Below are 13,582 nucleotides of genomic sequence, written 5' to 3'. Positions count from 1 at the left end.
ATGGGCACAAGGCTTTGGCTATCCAATATTAATGGAAAATTGGGAAAGACTGGAAAATTTCATGTTCTGTTATTTAATAAAAGAAATTAATTAAATTTCATGTTCTGTTATTTAATAAAAGAAAATTTTATGAAGATGATATACCGGTGGTATATAACCCCATGCGAATTGGCTAAAATATATAAAAACAACACGGACACATGTTGGAGATGTAAACAAAAAGAAGGAACCTTATTCCACATGTGGTGGACCTGTCCCCAAATTTTAAAAAAATTGGAACATAGTCTATAAAGAGGTAAATAAAATGCTCAAACATTTATTAAAAAGCCAGAGGCCTTCTTACTGGGCATCATGACCATAAATATCTTTTTAAAAAACACCAAAAGAGTGTTTCTGGACGCAACCACAACGGCTAGAGTTCTAGTTGCCAAATACTGGAAAGGAGAACAGGTGCCAATGAAGGAAGAGTGGCAAATGAAATTATATTAATATGTGGAGCTGGCCAAATTGATAGAGGTAGTAAGAAACCACTCGAATACAAAAATCAAAAAAGAATGGGATTGTTTTAAAAATTATCTGTGTAAATACGGTTCTCAAAGCAATATTTGGATGTGTATAGATTTGTTTTTACAAAATGGAATTAGAAAAAATAAGGAATATAATTTATAAGGAAAAGGATGAAAGCATGTTAGAATGCAATACATAAGGAAATAAAAAGAAATGAAGAAGCTGTAATAGGGGTAGGAGGAAGTCGACTATTATTGAAATGAGATTAGATAGATGAATGAACAGAATTTGTGTATGTTTTGTACGTTAAAGAAGAAAATATGGTGATCTGTATGTTTTTAAATTGCAATAATACTAATAAACTTCCTGAAGTTAGCCACCACTGCCAGAAGAGAAAACCTAGTTTTAAATTAAGGGAACTTGAAGAAACTTGTTTTTGTAGGAGGGGAGAACCTTATTCTGAATATTAGGATTAGCAGAATTAAGCTGATTCCAGACTGTTACTCTTTTGTGGGTGGGATTCAACCACACAGTGGCAAACCCAAGTTGGACAATTAAACTTGATCTGCACAACAAAACAATTTGTAAAAATTAAATAAGGAGAGTGACGGGGAAATGCTTGATGTGAGTGCATATGACTGCCTCTGAAAACGAATCAGAACTCAATGCTAAGTGAACAGGCCATGTCTGGAAGTGAACTTGATGTATTAATTAGCCTGCTTAAAAGTTTTGCCCCTGGCAATCCATGGGAGGGCAGTGTTGCTTCACTACATAGCATGCAAACATGGCTTCCTGCTCATGTAAATAGGGGCCATGCGTGAACATTGCCACTGGAGTGTACTCTTCTGTAACACTAAAGGTATGTACACATAACATGCTTTGAAAAAACAGCTGTGTTTCAATTCGATTTTGCAAATCCTGGTACACATCAGTTTGATCTGTTTTCACTTCAGTCGCTGTCTGTTTCCCATTAGCCCAACTAGCTCAGTACTTGAGCTGTAGCCCAACTATATTCAGAGGGCCACAGGTTCCCCATCTGTCCCCTAGTTGATGGGCAGAGTCACTGACTCCTTCCTCTCTTCCTTGAACACTACCAATCCTCATACTATTTTCACTGGGTAAAATTGCTTTGTTCTTCAAAACAGAACTGAAACCTTTTCCGTCGCTTTCTGGCAGCACATTCTCAGAAATCCTTTACTTTTAGCCCCCTTCCTGAGCAATTACCATACTAATTAGAACGCTAAAGTGCTTGCATGCAGATCTGTAAAAACTCCTATTACAGTAAATAATATTTATCAGAGATGTTTTCTTCATTGTTCTTTAAGGATCTTATTTGACAACATGTGTAATAAAAATTTTAAGGTCTTATATATAATAAATGTTCATAAAGGTACCAAGCAAACACAAACATAAATATATAAACCACCTGTCTGAAGCAGCACAGGAAGACAGTCCTGAAACCATTTTGACTCTCAAACTGACCAAATGTTTCTCTGCAAGGAGGGAGGGGGTGAGGGAACCTTCCCATTGTCCCAGGAATTGGGTAATTACCATCTCAAAGGAATGGCCAGACTACCAGGAAAGCCAATCAGATAAGGCATTATCAGATAACCTGGCAGACAGGAAAAACAACATTCAAATTTCTGTTGTAGACCGCCTTTTCTGTGATGCCGGTATGATGTTTGTGGGGGGCGGTCTTGGGCTACACCTTCTGTGATGTATGTATGATGTTTCTGGGGGGTGGTCTTGAGCTCCAGGGCAGGGAATGTCAAAATGGCTATATAAGGGCAAGCACACATGGTTCGTGGTCCTCCTCTCTCCTGCGTGTGGGGGAGCACCCTGTTGCAACAGTTTAATAAAGATCAGGGTTACTAGCTGCTTTGCTTCTCAATATTCTCTGATTGGCCTCTGTTATTTTCTCCTACCGATGAAGAACCTACAAAGGACTCTATAAGGGCTCTTGTGTCCCCCATAAGGGCAGCTTTTGTTTACAACACATGCAAACCAGAATATTAGCTATGATAAAAGAAAATTGAGTAGAGCCATCTTACCTAGATGAACTTGTTTAATGTATTCAATCAAAGCATTTTTATTGTCGTTCCAGAAGGATGGAAGCTCATCTTTTTGTGGAAATTTACAACACGATACTTCCAGAGTGATGTCAAAGCACTGTCCCCAGACGTAGCTATAATCCTGCATGCCACCTAAAGTATATATTTAAATGCATAGTTTAAATGCCGTTAAGAAAAAGTTAGCGTTTTAAAGACTCTCCTAAACTCCTTTGCCAGGTGCCTCAACTCATCAGCCTTGGTTCAAATGTCCCCAGGAAGCTGATTTGGCATGTGAGCAGCAAACAGCTGGTCAGCAGAAAAGTCAGCATTGTTCCAGTCCTCCAGCCGCCACTGTCACTTCGGCTTGTTGATCTGCTACCGCTGCCCTCTGCTTCTCCCCCCCTAGACTGTCCTGTGGAATCTGCCAGTGGCAAATGACTAAGCATGGACAGTTTTCTCTTAAGTCAGAAATTTTCAACATTTTTGAGTCCACAGCTCCCTTGATGCAGCTACATTCTTTCTGCGACACCCCCGTGGGGCTCAGGAGCCCAGTTATGTCACCCCTTGACTGCAGAGCTGGCAGCCTCTCACCCTTTTTCAAACACCATCCCTTGTGGAGCGTTCCCTCAGCCTCCTCTCCTCTTCCCTCTCTTTGGGGGTCCTCCATGCAGCGACAGCTGCTGCCCCTGGTCTCTGAGCTGCCCACCCCCCACCCCAAAGAGAGGTGCCTCCTCATATTGCCCTGCCCCACAGTGGCCTGGTAAGCACCCCCTGGCCAGCCCCAGAGGCACAATTTGCCTGGGGAGCTCATAGCCAGGGCTGCTGCAACAAACAGTTGTGCAAGCCTTTGGGAGGCAGAAACGTGAGACGGCATCTGAGGGAGGCAGGGAAGGAAAGAGGGACGGAGGCCAGTGTTGCCTGCAGCACTCCTGAGCATCATTCATGGCACCCAGGGTGCCACAGCACACTGGTTGAAAACCATTGTCTTAAGCCATTATTATTACTGTATTTCAATATTTGGTTGGAAGCCGCCCAGAGTGGCCAGGGAAGCCCAGCCAGATGGGCCAGGTATAAATAAATTATTATTATTATTATTATTATTATTATTATTATTATTATTATTATTACTACTACTACTACTACTACTACTACTACACCGGCACTAGGCTGCTCCCACTTTTTCTTGGTCTCCTACTCCCACTACATAGCTGCATGCAACTTAAAAGTTCATGTCAATGAAGTAAGAAGGCAAGGAAACACCTTTCCACTCACTTTTCCAACAAGAAGACTGCAAAAGGTATATGGGTAGGACATTTTTTTCTCTGGTTGAGTGGCAACCAACTACAATGTAGGATTACTTTCCTGGGTTATCCAACTTATGCACACAATAGGCACAGTCCTCATAAAATTTACTCTCCACACCCCCAAACCACATACACACACACACACACACATCAATACAAGCAGAGACTTATAAGTGTGTTGGGCACCCACTTTGGAATGCAAATGTCACTTGACACCTCATCTCACTTCATCCACCCACCCATCACTAGCTTAAGACTGAAGAACTTCGAAAGTTCTGAATCTTTGCCAGGAAATTGGTCCAAAAAAAGTAGTGAGGATTCAACCTCAATCTGTTAGCCGCCATCCATCCTCCAACCACCTCCAGACACTCACACAGGACCTTCACCGCCTTCACTGGTTCTGATTTAAAAGAGAGGTAGAGCTGGGTATCATCCGCATACTGATGAACACCCAGCCCAAACCTCCTGATGATCTCTCCCAGCGGCTGCATGTAAATGTTGAAAAGCATGGGGGAGAGGACAGAACCCTGAGGCACCCCACAAGTGAGAGCCCAGGGGTCTGAACACTCATCCCCCACCACCACTTTCTGAACACGGCCCAGGAGGAAGGAGCGGAACCACTGTATGACAGTGCCCCCAGCTCCCAGCCCCTCAAGACGGTCCAGAAGGATGTTATGGTTGATGGTATCAAACGCCGCTGAGAGATCCAGCAGAACTAGGAAACAGCTCTCACCTTTGTCCCTAGCCCGCCGGAGATCATCAACCAGTGCGACCAAGGCAGTTTCAGTCCCATGATGAGGCCTGAATTCTGACTGGAAGGGATCCAAATGGTCCGCTTCTTCCAGGCGTGCCTGGAGTTGTTCGGCAACCGCTCGCTCAATCACCTTGCCCAAGAATGGAAGATTTGAGACTGGGCGATAGTTGGCCATCATGGCCGCATCTAAAGATGGTTTCTTAAGAAGCGGTTTAATAACCGCCTCTTTCAGCGGGTCTGGGAAGGCTCCCTCACGGAGGGAAGCATTCACCACCCCACGAAGCCCATCGCCCAGTACTTCCCGGCTAGCTTTAATAAGCCAGGATGGGCAAGGATCCAGGAGACAGGTGGTTGGTTTCACTCGTCCGAGCAGCCTGTCCACATCCTCGGAGGTAACAGATTGGAATTGATCCCACTCAACTTGACTAGAAAGAACTCTAGCACTCTCCCGCCCCGGCCCTGCTCCCATGGTGGAGTCTACTTCCTCCCGAATCTGAGCGATTTTATCTGCAAAAAACTTTGCAAAATTATTGCAGGAGAACATGTGGCCCGTACTGGGCCCCGATGTTGCAGGTGGTTCCGCTAAATTGTGAACCACCTGAAAAAGTCTCCTGCTGCTGTGCTTTCCAATGGTGGTCCAACAAGCCAGTCAAAATGGCTGGGAAAGGGGAGTGGAAGAGCTCAGTTGGCTTGTCAGTTGGATCCTGCTGCTTACTGTGATAGGGCCAGCTCACACTGTGAAAATGTTGTCAGTTGGATCCTGTCTCCCCACCATGGCCTACTGATCTTGCAAGTGTTCACTGTGTTTGATTGCAATGTATTATGCATTGCTTTGCACTGGATCGCTGCAGTATTTTTTTTATTGCTTTGTGGATTTTTACTGTTTTAAATTCCTTCGTTTGTTTTTATACCTGTGTACGCAGCGTAGAATATACAAAAAAGGAGGAGAGCGCTTAGGGAACAACGGGGGAATTTCTTACCTTGAAGCATGTACCACTGATATCCATTTGTAATGCCATCTGGGAAGTATTCTACAGAGTTACACGCATTCCCTTTATGCATCGTGGCATGTTTCTCGGAGTATGTTCTCGCCAGGTGCATGAAAACATCATTATCCACAGTTCGGCTCTCATCCAGAAAATTAACAGTAACTGTGGAAAGAAAGCAACCACAGTGGAAATTTGGTTACAGTGTAGATTGCGTTTGCCTGGGTTTCTGCACACACATATCACAACTAATAAGTATAGTTTGCATCCTACAAGCATAGGCACATTTCTGGCTACCACTAGAAATCCTTCCCAGTACAAGGATTGCTAAAAAATGAGGGCTGGCTCACCCATGAGGCAAACTGAGGCAGCTGCCTCAAGTGATGGAATCCCCCAGTGTGCTCCGCCTGCTGCCAGAGAAGTGAGAAGAAGCAGTGGTGCTGGTTTCTGGTGAGTTCTACAACATCTCAGGTGGCAAAGCAGGACGGGCCACTCCCGCCACTATTTGTCGCATGTATAGCTTGCCACGTTTTCAAATTTACATTACTGGCACAGCAAATTCCCTCTAGACTAGATCAACGGCAGTGTGAAGCAGCCTTTCTCAACCTGTGGGTCCCCAGATGTTGTTGAACTACAACTACCATCACCCCTAGCTAGCAAAGCCAGAGCTCAGGGATGATGGGAGTTGTAGTCAACATCTGGGGACCCACAGGTTGAGAACCGCTGGAAAGCAAGTACCACTGTAACTGTGCCCTGTTGTGGCTTGGCTGGATGTCTGTGGGGGTGTTGACCAGTGCTATGATGTAGACTCCATGTTATGAATTCCTGTTTTGAATATATATAATCAACCCTGCTCAGCATAGTTCATAGCTTCTCTTAGTTATTTGACCAAACTGTGGGAGGCAGTGGAAGACAGGAGTGCTTGGCGTGCTCTGGTCCATGGGGTCATGAAGAGTTGGACACGACTAAATGACTAAACAACAACAATCAACCCTGACTATTGGCTATGCTGGCTGGTGCTGATGGGAGTTCAAAACAGGTCTATATGATCGAGATCAAATGATTCAAATACTTTGTATTATAGACAGAATTGAAGACCTGCCTTTGCCTGTGTATCGTGCAACATCAGCTATGGGTTGCCAATAGGTTTAGTGACCCTACGCTCAAGCGATAGCTTACCTGAATTGCCATTATCGAAAGGGTAACTTGCAACCAGTGATCCGCCATGCAGATTAGCAGAGAGGACAAAGCTTTCATTCTTTAACCAGTTCATTATAGCTTCAGTCTCTGGCTGGATGTCATGAGTATTTAGGATAAAGGCATCCGGGAAGTTCCTGTTCAGATCTTTATTATTAGCATTGAATCTTAAGAGGGATAAAAAAATATATATTAGGCTGTCATCTAGAACATACTTTCAAATGAGTGAGTTTAGGATGCAAATGTTTGGTTGCAATCTGTCTGTTTAGGGCCTCTTTGAGTAGGGCCCTAGAATACAGTTGGCTATTCAGACATAGTTTTAAGCTGTCTATGGCAGGGATTCTCAAACTTTTTGTATCTTTGAATCCTACTAATGCCTTTTGCTTGCCTAAATGGAGGATAGTTGTAGACTAGCCTACTGTACAAAGGTAAACATTTCATATGTTGTTCTGCCTGTTTTTGCCTCTGGTGTCTTTCACCAGGATACACGGCCTTCAGGCTGAAAAATCTCCCCACCCTTGCATACGGGAGGCCTACTGCAGAAGAATCTTGTATTTCAAGGAGATAGGCTAATCGTTTGCAGAATTCTTCCTTTTTGTTTATTGGAACACCCTGTCAGAGTTTTTTGTCTTTTTTGTTTGCTTGCTTTGTTGTCTTGATTTACTGTTTGTGCTCCAGGAATAAGTACCAGCAGGATGTGGGTCAGCTGAAAGCTGAGTGACCAGCAGCAATAGCGCAGTTGAAGGATTAATTAATTATTGGCCTCGCTTAACAGGTGGGCTAATGAATGGAATATCCAATGGGTACCTCATAGTCCTCATTATCCTCAAGCATCTAGGTCCAGTTGAAAGAACGAATGAACAGCTGATACAGAAACTAAAACAGCTATAACCTCTAGCCATACTTTTCAAGGATTGGGAAAGGTGGTTGAGTAAGCAGAGGCTGAATTAAACAACCACCCCTAGGTGCTACTCAAACACCCCTGCAGTGCATGGCAGCGTTTGTAGCACCCATGCCACTAGAGCACCTGAAGATATGAAAAATGCAGCCTAACAACAACAAATTTTATTATTTATACCACACCCATCTGGCTGGGTTGCCTCAGCCACCCTGGGTGGTTTCCAACACACATAAAAACACCATTCTGCCCGGACACTGAGTTCCAGTGCCAAGAGCCTTCTGGCGGTTCCCTCGCTGCGAGAAGCCAAGTTACAGGGAACCAGGCAGAGGGCCTTCTCGGTAGTGGCGCCCGCCCTGTGGAACGCCCTCCCACCAGATTTCAAAGAGAAAAACAATGACCAAGCTTTTAGAAGACATCTAAAGGCAGCCCTGTTTAGGGAAGCTTTTAATGTTTAATAGGTTATTGTATTTTAGTGTTTTGTTGGAAGCTGCCCAGAGTGGCTGGGGGGACCTAGCCAGATGGGCGGGGTATAAATAATAAATTATTATTATAAAAACCTAATAAAACATCAAACATGAAAAACTTCCTGATACAGGGCTGCCTGCAGATGTCCTTTAAAAGCTGTATCATTATTATGTATGGAAATGTAACTTATTACCATATTGGCCTGAATAGAAGCCTCACTTTTTCCCCAAATTCCGACCGTGAAAAGTTAAAATGAGGCTTATATTTGCAACCTTATGGTGTGCAGCCAGGAGCGCAGGGCAAACAGTGCCAGGAGCGCAGCAAAGCGGTGCCTGCCCCGCATGTCATTCCCCACCCTCTCCAAGGCTAGGAAGGGAGAGAGAAAGGAAGGGGAAAGGCCGCCAGCAACGTAGCATGCTCCCCCCCCCCCCAGTACGTAGCCAGGAGTAGTAAGGAATGGGGCAGCTTATATTTGGGGATTTTTTCTCTTTTTTTCTGCCCCCCCCCCTCCAATTTTAAAGCTGCGGCTTATCTTCGGGTGCAGCTTATATTCGGGCCAATACGGTATATTTAGTGTACTATATTATATCCTTGTATTTTTTGCTCTTTTTTGCTCTTTTTTCTTTCTCTTTCTTCCATCGTTTTATTTTTTTTAACAGGGAAGAAGGAGGAGAAGGAGAAATAAAGAAATGTTTTCTCACCCCCGTCCTAGAAGGACCCAGATTCAAGACAACTTGGAGTTTGAGGTCCTGGAACCAGGAACAGAAGGTAAAAAGCCTTTGGGCGAATGTAATGTGGGGTTCTGAAACATATTGAAAGCAAACCCTAAGGTGCTCCCCATAACAATTTTTGCTCTGTTCTCACCTGCCTAAAAGAGGCTCACAGCTGGCATTTATTACTGATTCAAATCCGTCAGGGTTCATTGAAGGCAGGATGTGTATTCGGGTGCTGTCAAGGAGTTTTGTAATGACTGGATCACGCTGATCACTGGTTACCAAAAAGTCTATAAGATGGAGCAGCAACTCCCTCCCGACTGCCTGTGTTAAGAAGCAGAGAGTTGTGTGTGTTTTAAATGCAATGGACAATAAGGTGCAGCACAGATCTTAGTTTGCCCGAGGTACAAATGCAGACCTAATACAAAGCACCGTGTTCCTAAAACTAGCAAGCAGAATATGATGGCCAACATGAATTGGGTTAAAATATATTTCCCCCAGAAATCAAACAGCCAAGAAAAACACAGCGATACTTTTCTTATGGCTTGAGCAAAAACTGTGGCAGTGAATGCTTTAGTGCATTTGGGGCCTGGGTGAGGCTTCCCACTGAAAACCAGTTCCAGCCAAAATACCCGTTGCCCAAGCAATGCTATCCATGTGGAAAGTGAACCAGACAGGACGCAGACACAGGCACAGCTAGCAAACAATGAGTTTCCCCTCCCAATCACTGCAGCTGGAGAAAAGCAGCAGTGAGTGGAAAAATCCCTGTAGCTGTATTTGTTTACATTCCCCACACAATCATATGCACACATATGGCAACAGACAACCAAAACACATTGAATGGAAACATTTTCACAGTGTGAGCTGGCCCTATCACTGTAAGCAGCAGTTTTCAGCAAGGAGCACAAGCCTGAGAATTAGATGTTATAGCCTAGCATTCCCCAACCTGATGCCCTTCAGAGCTTTTATACCACAACAACCATCACCCCTGACCATTGGTCACAGTAGCTGGAGCTTACTGGAGTTGTAGTCCAACTAATAATAATAATAATAATAATAATTTTATTTATACCCTGCCCTCCCCAGCCAAGGCCGGGCTCAGGGCGGCTAACAAGCAATAATAAAAACAAATTGAATGAATACAACTTAAAAAACAAGATTAAAATACATTAAAATATTGAAACATTAAAATATTAAAATGCAGCCTCATCACAGGAGGAGAAGGAAAAAGAAAGAGGGGGAGGGAATCAAATTGGCTCCAAGCCAAAGGCCAGGTGGAACAACTCTGTCTTACAGACCCTGCTGAAAGAAATCAGATCCTGCAGGGCCCTGGTCTCATGAGAGCGTTCCACCAGGCCAGAGCCAGTGTTGAAAAGGCCCTGGCTCTGGTTGAAGCTAATCTAACTTCTTTAACTACAGATTTAAGAGCAAATTTAAGAGCATAATTTTTTCCGCTCTTGGGGACTTCACAGATAAATATCATAATGTATTGCTATGTACCCAGGACATTCCTTAAACCAGCACATTCTATTCTCTTTTGTCTATACTGCAGACATTGTGTTGTTACAATGAAAACTATACTGCGTAATAAAGTGTCCAACTCTGTAAGTTTGGAATGCTGTAGACTTCCTACAAGTTCACTTCAGCTACTGTCAGATGAGATCTGGTTTCTGGAATAGAGAGGCAAGAGGAAGACTGTGTATTTTTATTTTTATTTTCTAGTTAACAGACCTGGAATGGTTTTGTAAAATACATAGCTCTACTTCGTTCAACATTGCTCATGACCAAAACACAACGAACTTTAATGCAGATTTTTAATGAAACTGGACAAATTTCAGAAACTGCTATGCCTAAAAGGAAGGGAAGCTTCAGCAGGAAAATAAAAAAGAGAGTATGGCAAAAGTTTAATAAGCATGTCATAGTCTCCCTGGATTAAATGACTCTCCTGACTTATTCCTTAATGACTGAATCCTACTAAAAGACCAAAGGTAGATTCAGGCAAGAGTTTCCACACTCACCTATGTGTTAACTGGAAACAACTTTTATTTACTACCTGGCAGGATGATAAGACAACCAACTCAGCTACTGAATTATATGTGCACACTTAGAGGAAGCAGCCCCTTAGTAAGACGTCATCCAAGTTTGTAAGCAAAGCTATGTTAGGCCAAAGGATGGAGACAAAAGCAGAAATGAGACAAGAGAGGAAAAGGCAAAGGGTCAGAAAGCACTTTGATATCACATGCTAAAAATGTCCCGTTCTGTCTTATTACTATGGAGCAGAACTGATAAACCTTCCAAATGCTGAATGCCAGTGCTAGGCAGGCCCAAGCAAGCCAGTAAAGTAGGCACTCAGAGACATAATAGGATAATACATAGTGCAATGGATGTTTGCTTCCATCTCAACATTTTAAATAGGATTAGCAATGACATAATGTTGCATCGTAAAAATAGTTCCTATTGCAAAAACAGAACATCACCACCCTTCCCACTTATAAATGTCACCATAGCTCTTCAACATGTATCTAGTCACTTTCCACGGTGCACAAAAAAAAAGGGACATGTTCTAGGTTTTTTCCTACCGTGGGACCTCTGACACTTTTCCTAGGCGATGATGAGCATATTCTAGTTATAATTTAATCATGAAAGGCTTTTTTTCCAATTACTTTTTTGCAATTCTAATTAATAGTGTCATACAGTTCAGCAGGAGAGTTAAAGCACAGAGGGAAGAGAGGCTCATCTCCTCTGAAAATGCCCGCCATGCACAGCAATTAGCCTTGAAAATAGGCTCCCCTTGCAGCCAATTTTTCCAAGCCTAATTATAAAGTTTGTTAGATATAAGTCATTTTTGTCCTGTGGATACCGTCATGATCTCACTCCAGCTGAGGAACTTGGTAGCATTTGTATTCAGACATGAATGATAAAGTAGGGATCTAATTCCTATTTGCTGTTCTGTGTCAAACTGCAACCTCAAGGAAATAATGTGAGATGTTGTGGAGATCAGCAGCAACAGTTATTTATTAAAGCACCAAACATATACTATGTGCTGTATATGAATAAAATGCACGGGTTGCTGCTTGCAGTGCTCACAAGAATGAGATAGGCAGAATAAGGAAAACTAGGCATAACTAAAGGGTTTACAATTAAACCTATACTACAATTAGCTGACAATAAAAATTATTCAAAGGAAGCAGTGCCTCATCAAGAGGAAAATGCAAGAGAAGACATGAGTCCTTAAAGGAGGATGAAAAGAAAGGTTGGCAGGTATCTATTCATAATTACCCTTTAGCATAATCTCGCAAAGCAACACATGCACAGTGAAAAGAGTAAAACTATGGAATAAACATTCAACATCAACAGAAACAGAAACAGCAGCAACTAAACTAGGCCAAGCCATAAAACAGCAATTAAAGTAAGTATTCAACATACTGAATCACCAGGGGAGGGGAGGAATTAATGAAAAGCCAGGCCCCACACATGAGGAAAGTACAGAAGTGAGAATTAGCACAAGGAAATCAATAGGTTAGTATTTTATGAATGGGGAACCTTTCTGAACTAGAGTGCCTTACCACCACCAACTCCTACAGGCCTCTGTCAATCACCTGGCTTCATGTGAAATCCTTAATCTGAAACTACTGGCTTTGCAGTGCACCTTCTCTTTCCTCAGAATGCAGTGTGGTGTGAATTGCATAGTGTACTCTGTGTGGGGAAAGTAGGGTGAATGGTCCTGCCTTGGGCTGGTGAGTGGATCTGATGGCTCCCTTAATTGTAGCGGGAGAAGAGATCTATTCCCCCCACCCCCAAAAGTGAATTCATAGACATGTCTATTGAATTGGGGGGGTGTCTAATGCACTATTTGGCTTACCTTCCTTTTCACTTCATTTTTCACATTTAAGCAAGGTTAGCCTACTTCACCCATGCCACAGACTCATAATATGGTATTGTTCAATTTGCATAGAACTAAATTATAGTTTTACACAAGTTTCATGGTATGGAAATAATTAAAACTACACACCACCAAGTAATAAAATTAGCCTTTGGTAAGCCCATCAGTAATGCAAATTGAATATTATCATTGCAATATATATCTCGCAGCAGACAGGCAGACACTTCCCACAAGGCTTCTTCCTGTTGTTCCCCCCAACCCACCCTGATATGGGTCATATGTGGTTTTGTTTGCTTGCTTAAAAAAAGTCATGCTCATATTGGCACTGTCAAGCGCTGCTAAAAAGAATGCTTCTTTGTTAGCGCAGTCAGGCCTCTCCCCATCAGCAACAACTGAGAACAATGCTGTTGCTTCGCTGCTGTCAAGAGAGAAATTGTCCTTATTTTTATTTTTTAATCAGACTAGAATTTGTTTTTTGGAGTACACAATGATTTACATGCTGGGTTCTCCTTTTCCCGGGTCTGGATGAAAGAGAAGTGTGCCTTGGAAGAGAAGGGGCTGCAATCCATATTAAGATAGCATTTTGTTACGGCAGCAGGTTGTTTTCCGTTATTGTGGCACCTACCTGTATAAATTCACATCCTCAACCTCTTACCCTGAGCTAGCCAGTCTCTTTTATCTTCTTCTCTGTAACCTGCAAACTCCTTAAAGGCTATCCCTCAACCTGTGAAGAGTGAATTGCCAGAATTCACTGGAAGCAGGCAACCACGGTAACTGCTCTTTGCCTTCCTGGTATCCTCAGTAAGACACAGTCCCCTTAT

At 43.0% G+C, this 13,582-nt stretch overlaps 1 protein-coding gene across 4 annotated transcripts in view; it reads right to left on the bottom strand.

Annotated features, from left to right (window-relative positions):
* Nucleotides 1–13,582, bottom strand: part of CPM (carboxypeptidase M) — a 35,540-nt gene that overhangs the window by 3,883 nt on the left and 18,075 nt on the right. For all 4 annotated transcript variants that reach the window (XM_083699374.1, XM_083699372.1, XM_083699373.1 and 1 more), the window contains 4 exons: nucleotides 9,030–9,202; nucleotides 6,782–6,966; nucleotides 5,597–5,767; nucleotides 2,559–2,711 (listed from right to left, as the gene is read on the bottom strand). In XM_083699374.1, coding sequence (XP_083555500.1) covers nucleotides 2,559–2,711; nucleotides 5,597–5,767; nucleotides 6,782–6,966; nucleotides 9,030–9,202 — 682 coding nt within the window. The remainder of the gene's footprint in view (nucleotides 1–2,558; nucleotides 2,712–5,596; nucleotides 5,768–6,781; nucleotides 6,967–9,029; nucleotides 9,203–13,582) is intronic.

This window comes from Podarcis gaigeae (genome assembly GCF_964106915.1).
Source record: "Podarcis gaigeae genome assembly, chromosome: 10".
NCBI classification, from domain to species: Eukaryota; Metazoa; Chordata; class Lepidosauria; order Squamata; family Lacertidae; genus Podarcis; species Podarcis gaigeae.
Note: the sequence above shows the minus strand (reverse complement) of the source record. Positions and strands in the feature narration are given on the sequence as shown.